The sequence below is a fragment of the Condylura cristata genome, unplaced genomic scaffold, assembly GCF_000260355.1.
Source record: "Condylura cristata isolate star-nosed mole 26May11 unplaced genomic scaffold, ConCri1.0 scaffold00023, whole genome shotgun sequence".
Taxonomy (NCBI): domain Eukaryota; kingdom Metazoa; phylum Chordata; class Mammalia; order Eulipotyphla; family Talpidae; genus Condylura; species Condylura cristata.
The window spans coordinates 262561-288993 of NW_004567124.1; the positions used below are offsets into that span (position 1 = coordinate 262561).

Below are 26433 nucleotides of genomic sequence, written 5' to 3' on the forward strand. Positions count from 1 at the left end.
GGCTGCCAGGGATGCTCAGAAACAGCCTCAAGTGTGATTTGTGTGTTGGCGGCCAGGGAAGCAGTGGGAGCAAAGCCCTGGCACCAGGCCCTCCTCGCAGGCCCTGGGTCCCAGGGATTGACCAAGCCAGACTAGCCAGGTTCAAGTTTGTCCTCTGCGGGAAGCAGGCAGGCTCTCATCTGTATACCTGCCACGACTGCTTACTCACTTGGAAAACCCTCCACCCAGAACTGCCAGCCTGAACCTCCTCCCAGCACGGGGTGCTCTCCAGCCTCACATGCCTCTTCTCACCCACCCGGCACCCTTACTGTTCTGTCTTCACCCTCTTGTGGCCGCCCACCACAAACCGAGACTCCAGGCCGTTTCTCCTGCAGTTGTATTGCCCGCGCCCTCCCAGGATGCCCAGTGGACTTGATCCCGACCTCACACCGCCTGTCCGTGGAGGCCGTCTATTCGCTGTGAGTGTCCTCAGAGAAAGAAATCCTTTAGCGACTGCGGAACCTGGGGACGAGGGAGAGGGGGGCTCCAGCACGTGGAGGTGGGCCGTGTTCTGTTGCTCTCAGTGTTCAGTTCATCCAATTAGGGATGTGCTCCTGAGCCCCCAGTGCCTGGCTGGTGCCCTCGGTCCCGGGATGCACACAGTGGGTGAGGGATGAGGGATGAGGGAGGGCCATGTCCTGGGGAAGTGTGTTCTGCAGGCGTTACACCTGCAGGCAGTAAGAAGACTGTCTTCTTACTGCGTGAGTGAAGAAGGTGCAGCACATCACCTGTTGGTTAGGGACAGAAAAGGGGGCACAGAGTGTGTCTCTGAGGCCATGGACTGGGCTTGGGCGATGAGGAAAGGCTTCTAGGAGGATGAAGAGGAAGAGGTAGAGGAGGAAGAGGAGGTGGAAATGATGGGGCAACTTACATCCTTTTGGATGAGCTCAGCATAAACTATGCAGGCAGCAGAGATTAGCTCATCAGCATCAAGGTCAATGAGGTTGTTGCAGGCCTGTGCAAGGGGGAAGGAAGCAGGTCTCCCAGGGCACAGGGCAAGAAGGCTGCTGCTCACCTCGCTCACGTGCACAGGCCGCCTGGTGTCGGCCCCACCTACCTGGCTCAGTGCCTGGAATTTCACCACTGGAATTTTACATTCTGGGGAGGTAGTACTATAGTTTTCATAAGGGCTCTAGGGACATACTGAGCATTCTAAGGAAGGCTTGTTTTGTAATTCAAATGCCAAGTAAGATTTTTTTTGAACAAGGATTTTTAACTACTACTTTAGTAATGCTGGAAAACTGTAGCCATAGGATAGGAGGACCCCTGTGCCAAGGAGTGAACGGTTAAGCCTGTTGGTTAGGAGCTGAGCAAGGCCTGTGTCCTTGTATGCGAATAGGGCATGATGGCTCCTCTGTGTGAGCCTATAAAAGCAGTCACAGATTAGCTCTGGGGCAAAAGGGGGGCTGAAGAGCAGCACCCCAGGAGCCGGTGGCCTTGGAAAGCATGGGGTGTGGGGTTGAGGGGGGCGGCCAGGTGGGTGCCCAGGTGGGTGCACTCACCAGGAGGATGTCGTCGCCGGTCATGCTTTCCTGCAGCACCTGCTCACGCACCATCTGCAGCATGCTGTAGGCCACCAGCACCTGGAAGTTCCTGCAGGGCTTCCCTGTCAGCAGAACCTGCAGGTGTGGGGGGAGCTAAGCCTGGTTCTGTTCACACCCCCTTGGAATGTGAGGTTCCCACCAACCAGAGGCCCGAGGCAGCCATCCTGAACCTTCCTACCGACCTGTTCACTCACATGCTTACAGGGACCTCTGGGGTTTCTAGGTATTGTGTTAGCTGCTAGGGAACTTCGAGAAGAAAACATTTAGGAATTCATTAGGTAGAGGGAGGGTGGAAGAAGGGAGCGAGAAGGTGAAAGAGGGAAGGCAGGAAGAAAGGAGGTGAAGGAGAGAGAGAAAGAGGAAAAAGTGGACTCAGTAACTAGTGTTTGAGTGGAGCCTTGGCAAAGCGAAGGCCAATGGAAATCAATAATCCGGGGGTGTCACCAAAGGCCTGGGTGTGGTGACTGGCAGGCCAGGAGGTAGGGGTGAGGTGTGTGGGAGTTGGCTTGTGGGGCACTAAATGACAGGCTAAAGTTAGGCTGGGTCCTATAGATAATGGTGACAGGACAGTGATGGGGCAGGGTGGTGGGGTGAGAGCCTGCATGTCTGGGGGAGGGTCACCTACTAATAGCCCCAGAACTGTAGGTACAGGTTGTCCTTCCCCTCCCTCCCTCCCTCCACTTCTCCAGGAGCGAGGGCCAGCAAGGAGTCAGCACTCTGGTGGACAGGAAGGCCCAGGAAGGGGCAGCAGGGGAGTGAGGCCTCTCAGGCAGTGCGGCAAAACTGCAGCCTTTGCTTGGCCAGCACTCCTCAGGGCCTGCTCCACCCTCACTGCTCCCCCACTGCCCTCAGAAGGCGCCACGTGCAGGGGTGGCATTGGAAGAGCTGATGGATGAAGATGCTCTAGCTTCCTTCAAAAAGGCAGGACCAGGTAGCTGGCCCAATAAACCCCAAGCTACTGAACTCTATTCAAAGTCAACAATAAAGAGGGGACAATGAAAAAGGCTTCTGGGCCATCTGCCTGAGGGTTGGGCCTCTCCTGACCCGCCCCACACCCAACTCCAGGGTAGAGTCTCACCTCCCAGAGCCTCCAGACATCATCAAAGGACTTGAAAGCACGCTGGAAGCAGAGGCAGAACCAAGGGAAGAGAGACTGCACAGCCCCTGCACCCTTCCCTTCTGTGGGGAGAGAAGTGGGGTGTCAGCCCGGAGGCTGTGGTCAGGGAGCACTCCTAATCAAGCAGAAACTCATGGGCGGGGATAAACAGCAGTGTGTGCAAACTCACGTGGGAAAAGCAGAATCCCTGGATGCCCCTCTTCCCCTCCCCTCAGAGCCTATCAGCACGTATTTTCAGCTGTCCGGACTCTAGCCCCATCCGGAGGCACCCTCCTCCCAGGGCCTGGCCCAAGGCTGCCTCCCCCAGGTCCTGGCCCCACCCCATGCCTGGCCTGGCTGCAGGTACACAGAGGCAGGAGGGGGTCCACTCACTGAGGTGCTCAGCAAACATGGGGTCCAGGAAATTGATCAGGTTATTGAGCATGTCCAGGTTCTTGCCCACACCGATGTTGATGACGCAGCTGTGCTCCTGCAAAAAGTGGGTGAGAGGGAGGGCCACAGTGTCCTCTCTGCTTAAAGGGTCCCAGAAAAACCAGCCTGGTTTCACCAACAGCCAGATTCTGGGGGCTTGTGGGGGCCCGGCTTTGGGTGCAATAGCTCTGTGTGCACCTGACTGTAAATATGTGCTCGTACAGGCATGCAGGAGACCAGTGTCTCTGTGTGTGTGTGTGTGTGTAGGTGGAGGTGTCTCAGCTGTGGTTCTGTGGTTCGCAGTGCAATGCGGTGAGCCCAGTCATTCCCCCACACCATACTATGGGTAAGGACTAATGACAAGGAAGAAGCTGTGAGCCCACTGTTGCAGGGATGGGCAGAGACATGATGGCGGGTCCTGGGTGGCCTCTCATGCATCATGAGAAAAGGCTTTCCAGCGAGGGTGCTCTAGGAAGCTGCCCCTGCAAGGTCCATCCTGGGAAAACCAAGTCCTGGGGCCCGGAGCGCAGGCCATGTTAAGGAGCAGCTAGAGTCATGACTGAAGACAAAGGTCTTAAATGCCTGGCTGTGTTTTTTGGTTTTTTGGTTTTTTTTTTAGAGGCTGTGGGGAGCCATAGAAGATTTGTAGGAGCAGAGCCATATTTTGGGAAGGGAATTCCAGAAGGGGTACCCTCGCTGTTTGACCAGCCATCAGCCATGTTTGTCAAGGTTTGATGAGAGCCTGACCTAAACCCTTGCTTTCCTCCCAACGCCCTTGTCTGCCTCCACTAGGTCCTCTCTGCTTTTCGCTTTCCTTTCCCAGGCTTCTCTAGCACCCAGGGGGCTATTTTAAGACTGCAACAAATGACTGCCTAATCTGAAGTTGTTTGAAAAAAATGGGTGGGGTCCCTTAGTTCAGTCCTTACCATTTTCTGCAGGAAGAACTGGAAAAGCCAGAAGGTCTCGTGGTCATGTTCCACCATTAGTTGGAAAAGCATCACCATCTCGTGGAAGCCCTGCTGGTACTCTGCAGTGGGAAGAGGCCAGTGAAGAGGGGCTGGAAGCAGAGTTTGGGCTGGGGTGGCTGGGGAAACTCCAGGGAGGAATGGAGAATTAGCCTTGCTGCATACCTGCCTGGGTGTTGCAGACATAACTCAGAAGCAGTATCTTCTCCAGCCTCTTCTTGTCAATAAGGACATTGCCCAGGGGGTCCTTGTCATAGAGTTTCTGGATGTCATATACTAGATTGGGAACAAGGGACAGGTGGCACCAGGTCACTTCTAACAGTCCCCAAGAGGGAAGGACCCAAGGTATCCTGGGGAGAGGTCTATGGAGGTATATCAACCCACCAGTGCCAACCCTCACTATACGCCTTCTGCCTGAGTTTCTTCCCATCTCCAAATCTTTCACCAGACCATACCATCTGCAGGAAAGCCGCCCCTCTCCAATTCAAATCCAGCCTAGGTCAAGGCCAAAGCAGGAAGAGAGGCAAACAAGCCAGCAGGAAGAGCATGTACCCAGGAAAGCACAATGTCCAGCATTTGGGGCACCCGGGAGAAACAGGTGGAAGTACTAACTAAGCCTAAGCTGGCTAAGGTCCAGGCACAAGTTAGGGTATCTCCCAGGAACCTGTACCATCCCCCGCTGGCCCTACCTGAGAAAGGGGGAGGGGTGGGCCCCAGGCCTCCCCTCTGCCCAGCCCTGTCTACCCCAGTCTGCTCACCAATGTTATTCCTTGTCTCTATGAAGTTCCGGTGCAAATTTTCCAAAAGAGGCTCAATCTTCTCGTACATCTGGCATAAGACCTCGTAGTTCTTCCTATGGAAGAGCTCCTAGCCTTAGGATACTTGTACAGGTGGGGTGTTGTGGGGATCTCAGGACTCCCAGCCTGGCACTCAGGTCCACAACTGCCTTGGATTATTCCCTCCAGGCCCTGTGTGCATCTTCCCCAACCTGGACGTAAATGGCAGAGATCCTGGGGGGAAGATGGCTGGTGTAGTGGTGGTGAGAAGGCTGCTGGGATCCAGCCCTTGTGTGCCAGTCTGTGGGTTGAGAAAGGCACTGGTTCCTTCCATGTGCAAGGCATGCTTCAGACACCGCAGGGGGTTCAGGGAAGAAGGCTGTCAGGCTGGGGTAGGCATCCCCCCGTACACACACCTGCTCACTACCACCCACCCCAGCCCTGACAGGACTGGAGTCTCCCACCTCCTTGTGCTGTCCACCGTGAGCCGCTCATCCTGGGAACTCTGCCACGAGTAGTAGCCTGTGAGGAACTTCCAGGCTTCCGCCCTCACGCAGGGGTGCAGACCCTGAGGTTGGGGTGGGAGGTAAGAGGCTGTGGGCCTCCCAGATGTCTTCTCAGGACCTGCCTGCCCTCTGCCTGCCCACACCACCACCCCCAGTGTCAAGGTTAGGCCAAGGGTGGCTTGGGGACCATACCCTCTCCAGGATGTTAACGCAAATGAAGTCTCGTGACTTGGCCAACTGACCGTTCTCATCGAAGAAGCCCTCCCATTCTGTCTTGTCAATGGGCGGCTTTCTCTTCACCTGGCAAGGACAGACACGAGTACTCTGTGAGGGACTGTTGGTTTTTCTTTTAAGTGTGAGTTTTAAGTGATATACTGTGGTTTTGACTTACTTCTAGAAACCTATCCTGAAAAAATGACTGAAAATATATAGAAAAAAGCTGTAGACTTAGAAATTTTCACTGCACATGGCTTACCAGAATGAAAAATGCAAGTCCTCCAATACTATGCAATGAGGGAATAGTTAAGCAGACTATAGTCTGTATATATTTCTGTATTGTGAGGCATTTAAAACAATGCTTACGAGGAATGAGTAATAATCCAGGAAAAATACAAATGTTAGGAAAAAACAGAATACAAAAGCATACATTCAGCTCTCCGTGGCCTGTCCTATCATAAGGAATAAAGAACTAGAACTGTGCTTTATTTCTCTGTTATATAGTAAATTAACAACTATTCTGCTAGAAAAGAAGTCTGAAAAAATACCCCCCCCCAAAAAAAACCTACCTAAAAATGAAACAGTATTCACTTTAAGAATGTTTTTTTTTCTTTTTCTTGTATTTTCAAACTTTTCTATAATAACATATTCTACTTTGATCTTGGTAAAAAGATAAAATAAGCATGAATTAAACATATTCATGAGCTCCATTGGACCTGTTCTAGAAGAGTAGAACAGGTCCTTGTAAGGAGTGATTTCTTGTTTAGATCAGGTATGTTGGAGGTAGGGGGTGTTGGGGGTGTGTGAGAGGTGGAGGGCATGGGGTGTGCTGGGGTATAGGGGAGCGTAGGTGTGTGTGTTGGGGTCTGTGAGGGTGTGTGTTAGGGAGATGTAGGGGGTGTTTGGGGTCTGGAAGGCAGGGAAGAAAGTGTGCTATATGCAAAGTAATTAGAAAAGCTCATCAGGCATAATTATGAGGACAAGTACTATTCTTATTGGAACAGGACAAGATTCCTCTAGAAATCTTATATTGGAGACAGGACCATCTTGAAATTGCCATCATAAAGAAGTGGGGGTGAACAGAGCTTGGCAGCGATTAGAACTGTCCCATACACTCCCAACTCCCATGACCCTAACCTGCATTGGCTCACATATGACCCAAATTTCAATTTGCAGAGGAGCCACCGAGATCTCCTTGAAATGCAGAATCTGAGTCTGTATGTCTGGGGCCCCAAGAGGGTGCATTTCTAATCAGCTCCAGGGGATGGCAGTGGCTGCTGGGGAATTAAAAGGTAGAACATCCCTGGAGATGAAAAGTATGAGCCCCAGCCCCACATTGGGGTGATTTCACTAGCTCCATGTTAGATAGGGACGGACTGGGAAAAACACTTTCACAACTCAGTCAGGCCCAATCTTCTGAACCAAAATAGGCACGTGGGCTCAAGAAGATGGGCCTAACCTTGGGCAGGAGTGCAGACTCGGCCCCTTCTGGCTTCTGCCCCTCCAGCCCCTGTCATGTTCTTGCACCCTGTCGTCAGTCAGCGGCTCAGCTCTTACAAGCACCACAGCTTCGCTGGGCATGTCCCGGGTCCTCCATTATAAACTGAATGCTGGTTCTTTAGGAATGCATTTCCATAAACATTCAGTCAATTGGTCCACTTCTACAATCAAGACAGCTGCAGTATTGATGGGGGTGGCACGGAATCTGTACATCAATTTGGGGAGAATTGATAACACTGTTCTGATCCATTGGCATGGTATATTTTTCCGTTGATTTGGGTCTCTCATTGAGACCCAAACAGCAATGTTTTATCATTTTCAGCATATAGATTCATCATCAACTGTGTCAAATTTCTCTCTAAATATCTCTTTTTGATACTATTGTAAAAGGTATTGTTTTTAAATGTTCAGCTGCCAATAGTTCATTGGTACTATGTGGAAAAATGGATTTTTATATATTGGTCTTGTGTCCTGCAACCTTACTAACATCATTTATTAGTCCTAGTAGCTTTTATGTGGATTCCCTAAAATCTATGTAGGTAAAGGGTCAGAATCTGACTCATGGGCCAGTTTTGTTTGTTTGTTTGTCTTCCTACTTATTTTTTCCCCAACACCCCCCTTACATCGTCTTTGGCCTTTTCTCTCTCCCCCTTAACCTCAGAAACCTCACTTCACTTAGTGCCAGCTAGTTTTTCAGAGCATTTGCTATGTGAATGTCCAATACTGGTCTTTGTCTTTCTGACTTGCTTTATTACACATAATTCTCTTGAATTCCTTCAGTTTTGCAGTAAATGGCAACATTTTGCATTTCCGTATAGCTGAATAATACTCCATTATATGGCTAGAACACATCTTGATCTAATCCTGTACTATCCCGTGGGCACTGAGGCTCAATCTGAAAGCTAGGCCCATTCATACAGGCGTCATCTGTGGCTTCTTTCAGGCTACGATGGCAAAATTAAGTTTTTGCAACAGAAGCTCTAAAGCATATGAAGCCTAAAATATTTATTATTTTATCTTTACAAAAAAATATGTGCCAGCCCAGAAACAGGTGATCATGTTTGTCTGCAAATAAAGGCAGTTCTTTCTTTCCAGGTTGGCTGCTGTTTTCTACTTGTTGTTTTTATGCACCAGCTAAAACCTCAAGGGCAATTTTGAATAAAAGCGGTGGCAGCAAACATGTTTCCTTCCCCCCCTCAACTCCAAATTTCGAGGTAAAGCATTAGGGCTATTTACAGTTTAGTTATGATGTTAACTGTTGGCTTTTTGTAGATGCTCTTAATCACATTGAGAGAGATTCCTTCCATTCCTTGTTGGCTGAGAATTTTTATCAGGAATAGATGCTGGATTTTTTTTTTTTCCAAATACAAAAGATGTTCTACATCTATTGAAATGACCACATGGTTTTTCTTTCTATAGTTTGTTAACATGGTAAATTACATTGAATGATTTTTGAATGTTAAATCAGCTTTGCATTCCTGGGACAAGCTCCACTTGGTGGTGATATATTATCCTCTTCATAAATCACAGTATAGTATCTGCTAAAATTTTATTCAGAAGTTCTGCATCCATGTTCATGAGAGATATTGGTCCATAATTTTCTTGGCTTGCAATGTCCTTGATTTCAGTAGTAGGCTAATGCTGACCTCATAGAAGCCCAAATAGCATAGAATGAGTGAAAAAGCATTCCTGCTTTTCAATTTTTTAGAAGAGTTCAGCTAATATTTTGCTTTGCAATGTTTAGCACAACTGGTGAAGCCATCTAGGCCTAGAGTTTTCTTTGTAGGAAGATAGTTAACTACAAATTCCCTTTGTTTTTATTACATTTAAAGATGAAATCAGAAGAAATTCTTTCATTTTTTACTTTAAAAGTTAGAAATTTTGGGCCCTCCCTGGTGGCGCAGCAGGTTATAGAACCGTACTAAGAAGCTTAAACCACTTCCACATGAGTTCGATCCCCCGCTGCCCCGGAGGAAATCCACATGGCATGGCAGACCTCTCCTGACCCGCCCGCTGCTCCCCTCAGCAGTGTACTTCATCGATCTGCCTGTTCTGCTCCCCACTCTGCCCCTGGTGATTCCTCTCACCCTCCGCATCTCTGGCCTGTACCCCAGTTCTGTACGAATAAACAAATAAATCTTAAAAAAAAAAGTTAGAAATTTTAGGAACAGGACATTTTCCTTCTAACTCACTTTAAAAAATTAAAAGTCAATAATACAAAAACAAGGAATTAACAAGAGTGCAACTAGCATTAAAATGACAGAAACCTATAGAAATCAGCTATGAAAATAAATGCACTAAGTTATCTTATTAGTTGTGAACCCTGAAAAAAGCACTGATGATGTGCCAGACACTGTTTTAAACACTTGAAAGAGATCGGTTTGCTGAGCCTTCATCACTGATAAGCCAGATGAACCCATCAGGGTGTATAGCTCAGAGAACTTAGCCTGGAAGAGGGTTAATTAATGCTGATGTCACACAGCAGATCTGAATACAGAGCTGTTTGGTATCAGAATCCCATACTTAACCCTAAGCCATGCCACCAGAGTGGGCAAAAGGCAAGGTTGAATTTTTAAAAAAAGTTTTACATCTGTGCAAGATGTTAACAAATGCTATACCTTAAAACTGAACATCATGGAAAGCTCAGAAATAAAGGATGAACAAAGATATAACTGCCATCACAGTAGTATCAAGGTAGTCAGAGAAATATCCCCAGCACATAATAGAAGCTCTGACCCAGCGCAGTCAAGGCAGAGGTGACTTGAGACCTCACAGGAAAGCCTCTGCCTAGTGTGAGGGGACTTTGCCTCACTAAACCTCTGCCTGCAGTAGTGGGCCATCTGCCTAGCTTGCCAGGGCTAGATTTGGTTATAAATCCACTCAGGAATCTCCAGTTCTTTGCCAACAATTTCCTGTATTTCCCCAAACCTAAGCAAACTACAGACCCTCAGACCCCAAGGCCATCTAAGACAGTTGCTAACAAGCCAGGACACACACACACACACACACACACACACAACGACTGACTTGCAGAGGGCTAGAGGAGATGCTTCCACATAGAATTCCTTTCCGTCCCTCCCAGCACATCCCCACCACCCATCCATGCCAGAAATCACAGAATCGCTATTTGGGGTCCTTCAGAGTACTAATGATGCTCCAAGCAAAGGCCTCCCAAATCCATCTTCAGATTCCTCTATTCCTCCATTCTTCGTTCCAGCAACCTATAACACTCAGCTCCCCCACCTGGTACAAGGCCCTGGAAATGCAGGTTGGGAGCTACATGTTCCCAGAGGTGCCAGATCCCTTCAGCCCCGCAGTAGCTCCTTCCTCCTCCTTCCTCCTGGGCTGAGTGCTGCTAGGTAGGGCAGTTGAGGCCCTCTTCCACCTAAGCAGGGGTAAGCTCTCCACCAGCAAAGTCGGGGAGCCCTTGGCCCTGCTTCCCCTGGAGAAGGGAGCCAGAAGTGGAAGCACTTAGTCCTTCTAATAGCATCCTACTGCCAAGAGGCCCTGGCTGCTGGCATACAGAACATAGCATGAGTGCCCTGAGTAGGGCCTGGGGAAGCTCGTTGACTCTGCTTAAGGTTCTCTACTTCTTTCCATTGCAGTTCACCTGAGGGACAGGACACCCCTGATAGCGGCTCACCTCTCTCAAGGTGGGGAAAGGGGCGGCCCAAGGAGAACTAGCATATCAAAATCAGGAAGGGTCATATGTGTGACCTGAAAGTTATCTGGGATCATAATCAACACAAGTGTGGAGGGTGTATCATTAGCATGGCATACTGAGTAAAACAGTAGTGATTAAATAAAGGTCCCCGCAGTTTGTAGCACATCAGAATCCCCTGTAGAGATTGTTCAAACACAGATCTCTGAGCCCACCACTACAGTTTCTGTTCAGAAATTCTAGAGCCCCCCAGAATCTGCATTTCTTGAAAGTTCCCAGTTAGTGCTAGTGCTGCCAATTCAGGCACTGATACTCACTGACTTAGATGGACTCCTAGCCCATCTGCCTGGGTCTGAATACCAATTCTGCCTCATAGAGCTGTGTGACTGTGGGCAAGTTACTTAGTCTCTGTGCCTCAATGTTCTCATTTGTAAAGTGAAGATAGGAAATAGTGTCATCTACCTCTTAAGAACATGATGAGAATAATAACTATAAAATGTTTAGATGGGTCAGTAATAATAAATGCTATGTGATAGCTATTTTATTATCCTTTTCTAAATTCAGGGAAATAAACTATACAGAAAATTAAAATCAAGACCTGGTGATAATCTGCAATGAAGCAGTAACATTTAAATTAAGGAGAGAGGTACCCATTTTACTTTTCTGCTTTTTTCAATATATCACTCTCTTAATCACTATGATTAGTAAGACTTGAGATTGGTTAAGGTCTTTGTAATTAGTTATTATGATTTTGAAAAATATACTGTGTGGAAAATTTTTATGACAAAGGCTGACTTCTAATGAATATCTCTTATTAACTATGCTTGGAACCACCTACTAACAAAAGCATTACTGCCACCTGGTGGCAGCATACCAAAATTGTTGGCAAAAGCTTTAAGGAAAATTGTCCAGCACCTTCAAACTGAACAAGCAAACACAAAGCTCATGAAGGTTAGTGCCACATGTGGGGAAAAAAAGATAACGCTGGCTTACAGAGAAAGGTGTAAGAGAATTTGTAATTCTCAACTCTGTTGCTGGCGCTGATGCTGAAACCAAAGTACAACCCTGCTCCACCTTCTAGGTTAGCTCAGGGTTCTAGTTCTGCTCTCCCAACAGGGGCAGTTGGCCCCAAGGAAAACCAGAGACTGGGGAAGGAGGGGTTCAGAACTGATGAAAGACACGCACCAGGATGAAGGAGGCTGATTGCCTGGCGGAGAGGCTGTTTTCAGGAGAGAGGGTGGTCATGGTCCCCTCTGGCTGTCTTCAAAGAGGCTTCTGAACGGAGCTGACTTGGAGATTAAATGATGCTCAGTTATCAGGGGAAGGTGATCTTCCTTTTGGGGATGAGTTACATTCCCAGAGGAACTGGGTCTCTCCTGACCTCCCACACTTGAACAGAGCCTGCCAGTTGTGTGTCACAGGCCTGGAGCTCTCATCACAATGGCCTTGGAATCTGGGAGCACACCATTTTAGAGGAACCCAGGGGGCTAACCCTGCTAGTTACCCAGAAAAGTTATAGTACTTACGGGATGTGCGGTGGAGGGTGGGGGGCAGAGAACATGCAGGCCAGTGTATGAGCTGATACGGGAGGACTTCTGGGAGAGGGGCCAGGAAGACTTTCTCTCTGGTTCTCCCCTCTTTGGACCCTGTTCACTCGTCCCCAAAGTGAAGAACACCTGGAATCTGCGCTGTAGGTTTCCTGGGTCCTACTTCCAGATATTTAAAATCAGTCTCTGACTGAGACCATAGGTGCTGTATTTTGAAAAGCAACCTGGGTGACTCAGATTCAGTATTTAAATGGCAGCTTCTGGCGGTAGAGACCAGTTTTATTTATTTTTGTATCCAGAGCACTCAGGGCCTAAGTGAATGAATGCATGATTTAGCTGAATGGAAGAATAAGCAAAGCTCCCAGGTCCCTCCCCATCATCCTGAAATCCCAGGGCAGGGATTTCTGCCCATGCCCTGTCTCCCTCTCACCCTGAATTCCTTCAGGAGAGGGCAATACCCCATTCTTTTGTGCTTTTGCTTCCCAGGGCCAACCCTGCCTCCCAGCACTTGGTAGGGACTCGGTATTTGCTGAATGTGGAGTTGGCTCCTCTGGCCCCAGCTCCCAGTTCTCCACCTTAAGCATCCCTTGCCTTTCCACTCAGGTCCCAGCCCATAAAGCCATCTGGCTCGAAAGCACCCTTAGTCATTAGGAAATGATAGCAATTAGACCACCCCATTTGGAATCAGGAGCTTGGCTCTTGGGATTTGGACTCTGACCTCAAATTTGGATGTTCCGCTCCCCCCCACCCCTTCTGAACCATGGATTCCCCAGCCGTGAAGTAAAAATATAGTCCACCCCTGGCTTTTCCATCCTTATTAGCATAATTAATCAGCGCCCATAAGGAAGTCTTCAGTGGGCAGCTTCATTTTCTCATTTACTGTTACAGTTCTGCTTGCTGGTGGCACTGCAGGAGGCTTTTAAATCAAAAATGTCTTATTCTCTGCCTCCCTCCCCAACTCCTGTCTAGCCTAGGAACGCATTACAGCCTCTTCCCCTTAAACTCTGCCCCTAGGTCCTTATGGAGCAAGAGGTGGGTGGCTTTGAGTAGGGGAAGGGTGGATTAAAGATGGACAGCCTCCCACTGCCAGGCGCCTTCACTCTGAGGTCGCAAAGAAGCATCCCAAGCAACTGTCCAGAGCTGGAAGCCTGGTGTGGGTGCTACTCGCCATTTGGGATTATCTATGCCTCTGCTCCTCCACATTAACGACATCAACAACTGAGAATGAACTGCAGCATTTCCCTAAGAAGGATCAGGCAGGGAGTTGGAAAATCTGAGCACTAAATCCAATGCAGCTTCTAAAATGAGCAGGGCGGACATAGATCATCAGCTGAACTTCTTTTCACCTCGGGCTCCCTATCTGCAAATTGTAGATAATAACTGTTGCCCAAATTAGCCAATACAGTTGGGTCATATCACAAAAGCCTCATAGCAACCAAATAGCAGCTTAATATTCGAGCAGAATTGCTGGACACGGCACAGAAGCAAGGATTTTTGATCCCTTTTCCTCCTTTTCCTGATCCTTACAAAGGATTTGCATGTGTCAATCTTATTTTTCCAGGGCTGAGTGGCCCTTCCCATGTCCATGTATATACATAATTGCCCAAATTCCTTAGATTTCCCTGTGCTCTGCCGTGATAAGAGGCCAGGCTTTTTCTTTTGTTTGTTTTGTTTGAAATTTCTGTACATAGGGATTTTCGGAACACAAGAATCCTAGATTTTAAATTATTGTTTTTGGTCTTGGAGTGTGGACAAGAGTGACAAGAGATCTAGAATATGTGTGAAAGAAATCCCAGGTAGGAGAAAACCCCCTCGTTCCTCTGGCACTCTGGCTGTCCACGGCTGTGCTGTGAGGGGGAGGGTTGACCTGGAAGGTGACTGGGAGGACCCTCCAGTGTTGGGAAACACGTGCTGCCCTGAGAAAGCTCGTGGGCCAGGTGCCAGGAAAACTCAAGCTCAGATCCTTACCTGGCCACCCACTACCCACCATGGACCCTGTTCCCCTCTGTGGGACAGGGTCGCCTGCTCGCTGTCTCCCCCTCTGCTGCTGCCTACGAGCGTAGGCCTGGAGCACACCTGTAACCGAGAGAGAAGGAGCGCACACAGCCTGCACAGGACCTCGCCCCTCGTGTGGGACGCGTGGGACGTGTGGGATGTCTCTCCTTGGTTCAGATTCACTTGCACTCCTGTGTTCCGTTGAAGTGTCTGCGCCAGGGCACCAGGGCCAACTCCACTGCTGTCTGTTCCCTGGGAGGAAGGAGGCCTTGCGCGCCACGAGGGGTGGGTGCCCACCCTCAGCCTGCGTCAGCTGTGCTTCCCTCCGGTGCCTGCCTGAGTCGTGTCTTTCTTGGTGACCCTGACACCTGCAAACCGTGGAGTGGGTTGCCACCCTAGGGCGTTGCGCCCGGTGGCAAGCATTGCTCTGCTGTTTGCTCTCATCAGGCACCGGGACTCCTCCTGTGGAGGTGAAAACAGGTGTTATTTGCTTGACACCATTTCACCCTTGCTGAATTTCAGTGTCCTCCTGTGTGCCAATGGGGGAGGAGGACACGGCAGGAGAGAGGAGGTGAAGCAGTGTCTGTAAAGTGCCTGGGACAGGCCTGGAGCCTGGGGGCAGCCAGTCAGGGGACTTTCACTAACCTCAGCATTGCCGTTATCATTACAAAGTCCTGAAATCTCTATGAACCAGACCCGCGTCAAGATGTGTCTGCTTCTACAAGGCTTGTAGTAACATCAGTGCAGAAGTTCAAAGATCCCAAGAACCAGACAGCTTCTGTTTCTCTGCATTTCTCCAGGCACCTAAGGACTGGGATTCCTACAAATGTGGGGGAGGCCAGGATTGGAAATCGAGTTCACTCCAGTTCTCTTCATGTCAGCGTGACAAGGCACAACTCTGAAAGGCCACGAAGCTGTGACCCTGCCATAGTTATCTGCTAGCCCCTTCAAAGGACACCCGCCCATGGCTGGCTATGCCTGGGGTACTCTAGTTCTCGGTGTAAACCACATGCATTCTGATTTCATCTCACTGCTACATGCCAACGACCTTTCCTGTTAAAGCTGTGCTTTTCTTTTTGCCCCTCATCGTGGGGAACCAGGATAAGTTTAGATTTTCAGCAGCAGCTTTTCTGGCCTCGCCCCCACGAAGCACAGTATTTCTGACAAGACTGGAGACAGCTGCACATCATGTGTCACAAGCAGAGGATGGGGCCTGGGGGTGGAGACAGCGCCCCTCCTGGCAGAGGTGGCTGGAATTCCCTGGAGTGATAGCGGCCCTGCGGCCTAAGAGTCCCCCCCCAAAGCCAAGGGGCTGCTGGCTGCACTTTGGATCATCTCCATGGCCTTAGGGATCACTCACTTGCTCCACACTTCCCCTCAATCAGTTGAAGGTGACAGCTCTGCCATGTGCACCCACAATGACACATAGGGACAACTCACCACAGTCATAGGCCAGGCTGTTTGGTTCTGAAGGAGTCCTGCTCCTTGCTTGGATGTTGAGGGTCCTCATCATGGTTCCCCCTCTGCCCTGACCCCCAGCACAGGCTTCTAGGACACCATGAAGGACACAGCTCTGACTCTCAGTGAGCTCAGACTATGTCTTTCTCGCTGCTGTGCCCACTGTTCACTCGACCCCCTCTCGTCCCTGACACCCCAATCACTGGTGCCTTTTATAGGGTACTTGATTTTTCCTCAGGTGAGGTGCTTTACACATATCAGTGCCAACCTGACCACCTGGTGAGGGCAAGAGCTCAGGAGGTTGTTTCTTGCTTGGGGTCGCCCAGCGAGCAAGTAAGGAAACCTCCTTGGCTCAGCCACCAGCCGAGTCATCCCTGCCTTCCTCCTCTGCTGGCACAATTGATGACCAATTGGTCATCTCTGAACCTCTTGCTGGCTCAGAGGACTGTGATCCCGCAGCCCAGTGGGAAGAAGGGAGTTTGTTATAACTCCTTCTCCAGATTTCAAAGTAGTTACTCAGTCCAAAACCAGAGTGTGTGGTGATGGCTGGGGGAGGAAGTGAGGAAGTGTTACAACCCGGCTTATAAAGAGGATGGAAAGAGTGAAATGGAGAGGAAAAAGGACCAGAAATTCCAGCACACTCCAGGGACTGCTAATGGAGAGAAATAATGTGGCTAATTACACCTCTGAAGGCTATCTGTTCCAAAATGAATTTTTAATGAAAAAATAATGCATTTTCCTTGCAACTTAAATCTGAGCAAGGAGGGAATGAGCAGGTTCCCCGCGCAGGCAGGGGCAGCTTGTGTCGGGTGCCTCTGACCACTTTACCTGAGTCCTTCCCCCGAGTCTTCATCCCTAGGGTGCCCACAAAGCAGGTCTCCCCAGGAAGTCCTAAGACTTGGTTACCACGGTTACTGGTCACTAAGCACAGCAGTGCGGACTAAGGCCTACACTCTGCACATCTAAGGTCTTTAGCCCTCCCCTGCAGAGCTCAGGGGATGGGCAGGTTTCTCTCCAACAGCTCTGGGTGCCTTTTTGGTGAGGACTGGGTTATTTTTTCTGCCCACCTCCCCCTTTCCACCTGGGAATCATGGGTCTTAAATACAGGGGTATAAAGGCAAGCTCCCTCTGTAAAATGAAGACTCATCTTTAACAAACCAAACCATCTGTAAGTATGGTTTTGGAAGAAACAAGCCCTATTTTCCCCTCTTTCTAGTGTTATCTATAGAGCAGAATAGGGGAAGGGAAGCGTAAGGTTAGAGGCAGTACCCAGTCTTACTCCTCGCAGTTAATGTGACCTAGGGTAAGTCATTGTTTTTCCTAGATTGGGTATCCTTAACTATAAAATGGGCTAACCATATCTACTTCATAGTATATTTGAGGTTTATGGCCTGTAAAAAGTATTTAGCACAGTGTTTGATCCAGTCCAACCAGCTGTTTGTGTCCTTGCCATTTGCTCCAGAGGACAGCCTGATGAGCCTTGAGCCACCCTGTACACATACACAAGAAACGCTCCTGGGGTTCCCCAGCCTCAGTCAGACCCCCTTGCCTGCTGGGTCTTTCTAGTCAGGTGCAGCAGGGACAGCTCTGATCACCAAGATTGCTGCTGACCCTTGATCTCAGAGGGGCTGGCTGGTCAAGACCCAGCTTACCCTCCAATACGGAAAAGGAAGCAAGGAAGGGCCAACAAGAGGCTCCTCCAGGCAAGCAGAAGTGACCACAGAGCACAAGAGCTCAACGTGCTAAGCCCACATTGCTCTTGGGCACGTCTATCACCACTCTGAAGCCACGCCTTCACCCCTCAATGGGATTGTACCCCCACCACACATTCTCCTACAGCAAAGTTCCAAAGTTCCCCCTCAAATTTAGGAGTACACAAGCATCCCTAAGGTGCAGGATCACATGCTTTTGTATTTACTCTTCAACATCTTCAGACCCAACAAGTATGCAGCAAACAACCCCACAATATGTGCAAATACACACATCACATGCCACAGCATACACACACCTTCATGTTCCAAGCCCAGCACAAAATCAGCCCAGGAACCTCATTTCTGAGTGCAAAAAGTATGCACTTTGAAATGAGCACTATGAAGTACATGTGTGTGCATTTGCACATACAAACACACCCATGCCCACATGGCCAGCACCGGGGCGGGGTGCCAGGGAGGTCCTCTGGGCCTTGTCCTGTTGGCATCACTCATAGATGGTTCCCCAGAGAAAGCCTAAGCTCAGAAGGCCCCTGAGGGCAGTGGACTGTGGGCCCAGGGCTGACCCAGGGATTTGCTGGAGGGCAGAGTTCAGTGAGGAGCAGGCACAGTAGGAGGACCCTAAGTGATCAACACACTGGGGTGACTGACGCACTGAGCTGGGGCCGGGGAGTGAAGGAAGATGCTGTAGATTGGCATAGGCTTCTCCACCTGGGGGCAGAAAAGAGGCTCCTAACACACCTGGCAGAAGCAGGGAAACCAGAATACCATTGACCTTGAGCAACGTGTTCAAACAGTGAAGGTCCATTTATTTGTGGGCTGTTTTCAATAAACACAGTTGGCCTTCCTTACCCTTGGCTTCTCCTTCCCAGGCTCACCCAGCCATGGTTGCAGGTTGGCGGCATCTTAGGGTGCAGAAACCTCTGACACAAAGCGCTGACCACAGAGGACTTGAGCATCACAAATTTTGCTGGGGGGAAAAGAGGAGGAGGGTACTGAAATCAACCCGTAGATCTCAAGGGACAACTGTAGTTAAGTTTGGGAGGAGTCAGGTGTTCCATGGATTTTATTGTGCATGAGTTGGCATGCCCAGCCCCAGTGTTATTCAAGGCTCAGCTGTATTTCTTTCCTGCCTCATACCCTGAACTTTCTGTCTTCTGGGGCTATTCTGTCCTCCTAATCCTGGGACATCTGGCCCTGACCTGATGAATAGGTCCATGAGTGTTCTGGAGACCAGCCGCAGGAGAGGTTCTTACTAACTCTGTGTCTGAAACGTGTCCTCTCCAAGTGCGGGAGGAGCCACACCCATAGAGGGCGGGCCAGCATTCAGGGCAGGAGCAGCTCCCTGACCCTAGCGGGAACTCACAAAGCCGGCCATAAGCACACAACACCTGGAGGCAGAAGGTCCCACATTCCTCCCCACAGCCTCTCTGCCTCTGTCCATGCCCCTGTCTTCTTGCCCCAGCCTTTCAACAGCAGAGTAATTCTGGATTTCTGCAGGCCTTGAGCAAGATGGGGAACTCATTGTCATAGGAATTGTTCCTGCTTCTCCTGAATGGAGCCCAGAACCCAGAGAACTATTCCACTGGCAACACAGTTCTTTCCACTAACAGGATTGTGCAGAAGAACACGTGGCCAAGAACTTGAAGCCAGCCAGGCCTATGGGGCCAATTCTTCTATGACAGGATCTGGGAGAGACAGTTCTGTAACCTGACTCCACATTGAACATGGGGCCTGGCCATAGGTTGGACTTGATCACAGAGTTTTAAAATGAATCTGAAAAACATTAACAGCACCTCTACTTCATTGATAGAGAAATGGAGCTTCAGAGAGGGGCAATAGCTTGCTCAAGGTCACACAACAAGACAAGGGCAGACCTGTAACTAGAATCCAGTCTCCTGCCTCCTGGCTCAGGATCTTTAGATCTCAGTTAACGGTGATGTTTGAAAGTCAGGCTTTGAAGAAAATAGAGGAAGTGCCCAGGAGAGAGGAGAACATTTACAAAGTCTGATGCAGGGGTTGTGGAAGTTCTTCTGTTCTGGGGCACAGTCTTATTTTTCTTTCCCCTCTGTCCTTCTGAGGTCAGGCTAGGTGAAGGCCCCAAAGTGGCAAGTTCTCATCCCCCTCATCCTGGCAGTGGACGGGGGTTGGGGGGGGATAGTGGGGAGGCAAGCCTGGTTGGAGCATGTCTCCTCTGTTTCTGTCTTCTCTCAGAGTAGCAGTAGCAGCAGAAGCTGCAGCACAAGCACGTGGTGCTACTTCGCAGAGAGGCTGAGATAAGAAGGAGGATTGATCTTCCTGCTGTTTCAAAGAGAATGAAGCCGTCCCTGTCATGGCTGTTGATCAAAGTCTCTGCAAAGGATGTTTTATGTGTCCTCCGCTGCCTCTTGAGCCCCACTCCTTGCCACGTGAGGCCTTTCTCCAGACCTTGCTACAAACTAGAGACACCCCTTCTAGCCAGGGCCCCAGAGAGCTAGCAGGGGCTAGGGTTCAAATTCCCACCAGCCTTTTCTCTAGGCAACTCAGCCCAAGGTCATGTACAGATACCCTCATTGTATAGATGGGAAATTTTGGCATAGGAGGCTGGTAACTTGTCCAGAGTCACAAGTGTGTTAACCCTGAGAGACCCCAATTCTCAGGGGGTCACATGGTGTTTGTCCTCAGAAAGTCTCCTGTATGATGGCAGAGGCATGCTTTTCCCTCTGGAGCTACCGGTTCACCTGGCATGTGTGACCCCAGAAGGACTGTTTAAATGTTCTCTGTGAAAAGGAAAGGATAGGTCCTGCTTCTTAAAAATGTCTCATTCCTGGCGTCTGTAAAAATCCAGATGCTCTCATTTCATTTGGCCTTTCTGGTGGGACAGAATGCAGATTTTCCCTGCAGCCCCTTCCCTCCCGCTGCCAAACCACACTCAATTCCATCATTCTGCAAATAGTATAAAAACAAAAACAAAAACCTGAAATCCGGTTCATTAAATACAGTGCAAATTCCAAATTCTTCCAACTGGCATTCAAGGCTGTAGGACACCTTCACAGTTAAGAGTGTGGGTTCCTGGACCAAACTTCTTGGGCCATTATGCCAGCTTGCCTCATCCGCCTGGCCCTCTGACCTGTGGATTGTTTAGAGGTATATGACTTCATTCCCAGAATCTAGGGTGCAGGAAGGGGTGGGGTGGGAGGGTTTCCAGATAACTTCTGTTACTCATTTCTAGTTTAATTCCACTATGGTCAGAGAACATACTTTGTGATTTAAATTCTTTTACATTTGGGAAGGTTTGTTTTATGACCCGGAATTTGATCTTTACCAAATGATACACTAGTAATGAAAGAATGTGCATTGCTATTGGTGGTGGAATGTGCTATTAATGTCCATTAGATTAAATTGGTTGATAGTGTTCAGGTCTCTATATCCTTGCTGATTTTCTCTTTACTTTTCCTTTGCTGAGAGATGAGTGCTAAAGTTTCCAAGTAGAACTGGATTTGTCTGTTTCACCTTATAGTGCTATGAGTTTTTGCTTTATATATTTTGAAGTTCTAATGTTTGTACACACACATTTAGGATTGTTACATCTTCTAGATGAGTTGATCTTTTTATGATCAGGGAATATTCCTCTTTATTGCTGATGAGTTTTCTTCAGAAGTCTCTTTGCCTGATATTGATGATATGATAAAGACATTCCAGCTTTTTTTTTTTTAATGCTTCATGGCATACTTTTTCATCCTTTTACTTTTAACCTGTCAATATCATTTTATGTAAAATTAGTTTCTCATAGATAGCCTATAGTTGGGTCTTTAAACAAAATCTAAGCTGACAATCTCTGTTTTTTTAAGTGGTATATTTAAACCATTAACACTTAATATCCTTATTGATCTAGTGGAGATTAAATCTACCATTTCACTGTCTCTTCTTTCATTTCCTTCTCTACTTCTGCAATGTTGGTGGCATAGGAGCTAAAACTCAGAGAAAATTCTTCTCTCTTGCCAAAGGAATTGGGGAAAGGGATATACATGTATCATTCTGATAGTTTTTCTCTTTTCCTTTAATCTCACTGCTTTCCTTGGGGTATACCCTGGAGGGTAAAAAAGGAAAAAATGGTATTCCTCCCCCCTTATCTTGCATGATCCCAATCTCCAGAGCTTCTGACCAAAAAGGGGATTTTTCTGTTGGAACTTTCTGTTTATGCCCACTGCCCAATTCTCAGGTCAAGCTCTCTGGCATCAGAGCTGGGAGGATGGGAGGAAAAGGCCCAAGAAAACCACTGCCTTCCTGGTCATTCTTTAGTGTAGATTTCCCTCCCCAATCCAGCTGCTCTTATTTTTTTCCAGTAGTGCTATATGTATGTTCCAAGATTTTTCTTTGTAATCAGTGGTAAAGAGAGATAAATAAAGTGTACTTCTTCATAGCTTTAACAAGAAGCCTATAGACATGTACTTTTAAGTCAAAAGGTATGGGAGACTTTGATTAGTGTGCAAACAGAATTGCTGTGTTTCAGAGAATATGAAATTCATTGCATTTATAAATTTAATTAATTAGATTTACAACCATTTTTCAAGTATACTATGCAAAGGTTTGGCTTATTCAATTAGACATTTAAGTTACTAAGGAAAATCAAATATATTAAATGTTCAAATGTAGTTGAAATTATTTAAGTAAATTTAATTAAGTTGTAAATGGCACCAATTGTTTAATGGAATTTGATTTTTTCAACTTGAGTTAATCAAACTTTAATTGAACAAACAGTAAAGGTCTTGTTCTTTTTTTAATCACATTTATAAATAGAACAATAAGATTGCTAAGTGAAACTTACTTCTTAAGAAAAGCTGTGTTTTAAACATGTGACTTAGTAAAATTGAACATTAATTTTTAAAAGGCAGCTACAAAGATACTTTTGTGTGCACCCCTTCCCCCGCCCTTCAGCACACTCACCAAAACGGCTCCATTGATGGGGTGTGGGTGGGGGGGCTCACCTCCCCCAGAGGTAGCTGTGCCTCTCTCAGGCAACTCTCACTGTTGGGAAGGAGTCTGTGGTAACAGCCCATGCAAGCTACTGGCCACACCAGCAATTTAGCGTGGTCCTTTGAGACACAGTTTTCTTACCTTCAAAATGAGAATTAAAAAATCCTTTGAACTGTGTGTGTGTGTGTGTGTGTGTGTGTGTGTGTGTACAGTGCTTAGCACAGTGTGCTGTAGGCACAGTAGCAGAAGCAGACAGCAGTAACTGTAGCAATGATTGCTGCTGCTGCTGTGTTACCCTCTGAACTATTCTCAGAGGTGCCAGGCCTTGACATGGGGAGAGGCAGGAACAGGCTGGCAGAAGCTCCCTCACTCCTGTCCTCCCTACTTCTCTGTTCTACTTGTCTGTCCCCTCTGGCCCAGCCTCTGCTGGCCCAGCCTGGCCCAGCCTCTGCTGACAACGCAGACAGTGGTCTGTGTTGCCAGGGGGTGACTGAAAGAAGCAAACGTTCGGCCTCAGACCAGAGTCCAGATGCCAGCTTTGTCCCTCCTCCTGGGCAGTTTGAGGAAGCTCTTCCACTCACACCGCCACACCCTTCCCATAGCCCTGCACCCCAGCTCCTGATCCTTCTGGGGACTGCCTGGTCTCTTGCTGTTCTCTGAGTGGCCTTGTCATCTGCTAACACCCCAGGTGGGAGGTTTCTAAAGGAAAGGCCCAGGACATCTCCCTGATAGCTCTGCTCTGGAATGGCCTACAGGGGTTCTGAGGCTGCTGGCTGGGTGGGAGAACAGAAATTGAGGCTTGAGCACCAGGCAAAGGCCAGGTCCTGGCTGTGCTTCTTCAAGCCTAGGATGTAGAGAGGCCATATAGGAGGGAGTGGGGGGCCACAAGGAGGCCCGAACACACTGGGGGCCACCTCTCCAGTCTCAATAATGAAAACTTTATGTAGAGAACCTCAGGGGTTCAGGAAGTTTTATCCATCCTTGCAACCATTGGAGTGAGTGGCCATAATTATCTCTGAAGACATAGGCAGATATCTAGGTATCCAAAAGAAGAATTGTCTTCCCAAGGTTTCAAAGGTACCGATGGCAAACACCAGACTTGCAGCCCAGTTCCCACTTCTCGGTCTCTGTCTCTGACTTTCATAGAAGTGGGTGGAAGGAGGCAGGGTGAGAAGAAAAGAACGAGTGAGCGTCTGCCCACAGAGCTGGCACACGCCTTCCCGCCTTCCTGCCTTCCTTGCTGGAGAGGAAGCGGAGCTGGAGACTGTCATTGGGCACTTGCTGCCCATGGTGGACAGACACCCTAGAGGCTGGGATGTGAGGGTTGACCCGGCACCCCTCCACAGCCACAGAGACCCAAGAAGCCCCTGTCCATACACCATCCTGGTATCCCAGGGAAACACATGGTCTCTCCAGAGCACCTCTGCAGTTTCCCAACCCCAAGAGAAAACCCAAAGGTGAAAACGGAGTAAGTGGTGATACTGGCTCAGGGATACAGCCACGCTCCAAAGCCTCTGCCCTTTTGGCATTGTTTCCCAGGGAGTTTTGCTCTCTGCAAGGCAGCCATGCATCCGTGTTCTCAGTAAGCCGGGGTAGAAAAGTCTCTCTCTGGATCACTCTGCCTTGGCCAATTTTCCTCATCTCATCTTTTCACCTGACTCTAATGAGAGATAGACATCAGCATTCCTTCCTACTAGCCCAGCAGAAGCTGTAGCAGATGAACTTCGAGTGTGTTTGTAAGTGTGGGTGTAGGTGTCTGGGGGTGGGGGTGCATGTGTGCACGGACACCAGAACTCAAGATGGGCCCAGCCTCCTCTATCAGACAGGCAGAGAACCAGATATTTCAGGAGAGATGACTCCTAACAGAGAGACCTCATCAATTCCTGGCAGGTGTAGGAAATGGAGGATCTGGCAGTCAAAGAAGCCAGGCCACCACTATCCACAGGACTGGCAGGACTGCCAGCAGGCAGGAAGCCTGGCACAGAAGTCAGGACCAGCAGACCAGACACATAGATGCTCAGCATTGGCACAGTGGTCTTCTTACACAGATGGAGAAACTGAGGCTCAGGAGGAAAAGGCCTGCCTAATACTACAGAGTAAGACACAGAACAACTGAAAGAAAGGTCCCACCTTGTTGACTTAGCTCCTTCCTAAGGTGGTCCCTAGAGGGCTCAGGTTGAGGTTTGTGTGTGTGTTTTATTGTGTGAGTGTGAATGTGTGAAGCATTTGTAATGTATTATGTGAGAACGTGTTTGTGTGGTGCATGTGTATATATGTGATCGTATGGCTTGTGAATGTATAACTGTACCTGTTTTTTACCCGTGTGTTTGTGTGTGTATTGCTGCCTCAACCATCCAGCTGGTTGGGAACTTGTAAGGAGCTGCCTGTTTGTTCATTACCCCACCTATTGGGCTGTGGAGCATGGAGGTGAATTACATACAACCCCTGCCCTCCAGAATACCCAGATTTCTACAGGAGACACTCTTGTTAGCAGTAACAATCCAGCTTGGCAAGTAACGGGGTATAAAGAACACAGGGCATAAAAAAAGATACAGAGGCAGTATTGGTCCCAGCCTGGCAGCCAGGAAAGAGTCTCCAAAGAAGAATATTGAAGAGAATCTAGAAACTGTCCTTTGTAGAAGCAAAATCATGGGTCACAGTGTAGTGGTGAGAGCAGATGGGTGTCTTTGCGGGGTGATCAAAAGTGTGGGTAGCTGAGCCCAGGGCAGGACACTGAGGAGAGAAGTCAGTAAACCATGTCACCTTGGGCATCAGAAGGGAAAGGGAAGCAACAAAACTGACTCTAGAGTGCAGAGGGAAGAGCAGAGGCTGAAGGTCATGTGTGATGAGAATCCAGGGTGGAGAGGTGAGGAAAGCCTGAACCTGGTGGAGCTAAATAAGAGAGTGCAATAGAGGCCCTCCCTGGTGGCGCAGCGCTGAGAATCTAAAGCCGCTTCCGCATGAGTTCGATTCCCGCCTGCCCTGGAGGTGACCACATGGTGCGGCAGATCTCTCCTGACCCGCCCGCTGCTCCCCTCAGCAGTGTACTTCATCCATCTGCCTGTTCTGTTCCCCACTCTGTCTCTGGTGAAGCCTCTCACCGCCCCTGAGCCTCTGGCCTGCACCCCAGTTCTGTATGCACACATAAATAAATCTTAAAAAAAAAAAAAAAAGAGTGCAATAGAGAAGCAATTTGGAATCTGCAAGACTTGGTGACCCCAAGATGTGGCCCCTAGGCCAGAGAGGTCTTGGGTCCAGGGTTTGGAACTACAGTTGAGTTGTTAGGGGTCTTCTGAAGCCTAAGGGGTAAGCAGGGTTCACGATGGTTGGAAGCCAAGGAAATGGGCAAGAAAGTTCGAGAGTCAGGTTCATGCAGAGGAGGGGGTTCTGGACTCCTGCATGGGGCCTGGCCTGCAGAAAGCCTGTAGGACCCCGCCTCTGCCCACCTGAGGCCCCCAGCACCAGAGCAGAGCTGCTTTTTCCTCCAGAGCAGCCTGGCACAGCCAGTCCTCCCCCGCCTGCTTCTTCATCTGGCATGTCCTGACATGACAGCGCTGCTGACAAAGAGCAGAGAATCTTGAAAAACCCACCCAAGAGAGGAGGCATCAAAGCGCCTTCCCAGACCTGTGCTCTCTCCCCAGCTCCAAAGTCTGCTTCAGACACCCCACTCACATCACAGGCCTGAGGGGGGCTGACTGATCACTAGGGAGGCTCCCAGCTACATGTCCCTCCCTGGGGCTCTCTAAAGGAGGCCCTGGCCCTGCTGACCTGCTCCCCACCAAGAGAGGGAGGAGAGAGGGAGGTCTCAGTCTAGCCTGCTCCCTGGGAGCTTGTGGGCCCAGGTCCCTTGAGCCTCTGGGTAACATTGCTTCCACAAGCATCTCTTTCTACCCCCAGGCTTCCTCTCACCCCTGGGCTCCCTCTGAGAACTTGTTAGCAGCTACACCCACTGGGGCGCTCCCCCCCCCCTGGGCAAACCTTCTCCATGCTGGGGACCCAGCCCTGTGTCAGGCCTGAGTTGGCTCTGCGTGCA

The 26433-nt window shown here is 49.0% G+C and overlaps 1 protein-coding gene across 1 annotated transcript; it reads right to left on the minus strand.

The window, feature by feature from the left end:
• Positions 1–358: 358 nt before the first annotated feature.
• On the minus strand, positions 359–15790 carry TBC1D21 (TBC1 domain family, member 21). The gene is made up of 12 exons (XM_012728516.1): positions 15718–15790; positions 14270–14358; positions 5551–5658; positions 5317–5420; positions 4835–4929; positions 4242–4352; positions 4038–4138; positions 3073–3169; positions 2662–2762; positions 1542–1658; positions 911–994; positions 359–501 (listed from the first exon to the last, which is right to left on the minus strand). Exons 1-12 carry the CDS (start codon positions 15788–15790, stop codon positions 469–471), a joined length of 1113 nt encoding a protein of 370 aa, XP_012583970.1. The 3' UTR covers positions 359–468.
• Positions 15791–26433: the final 10643 nt, after the last annotated feature.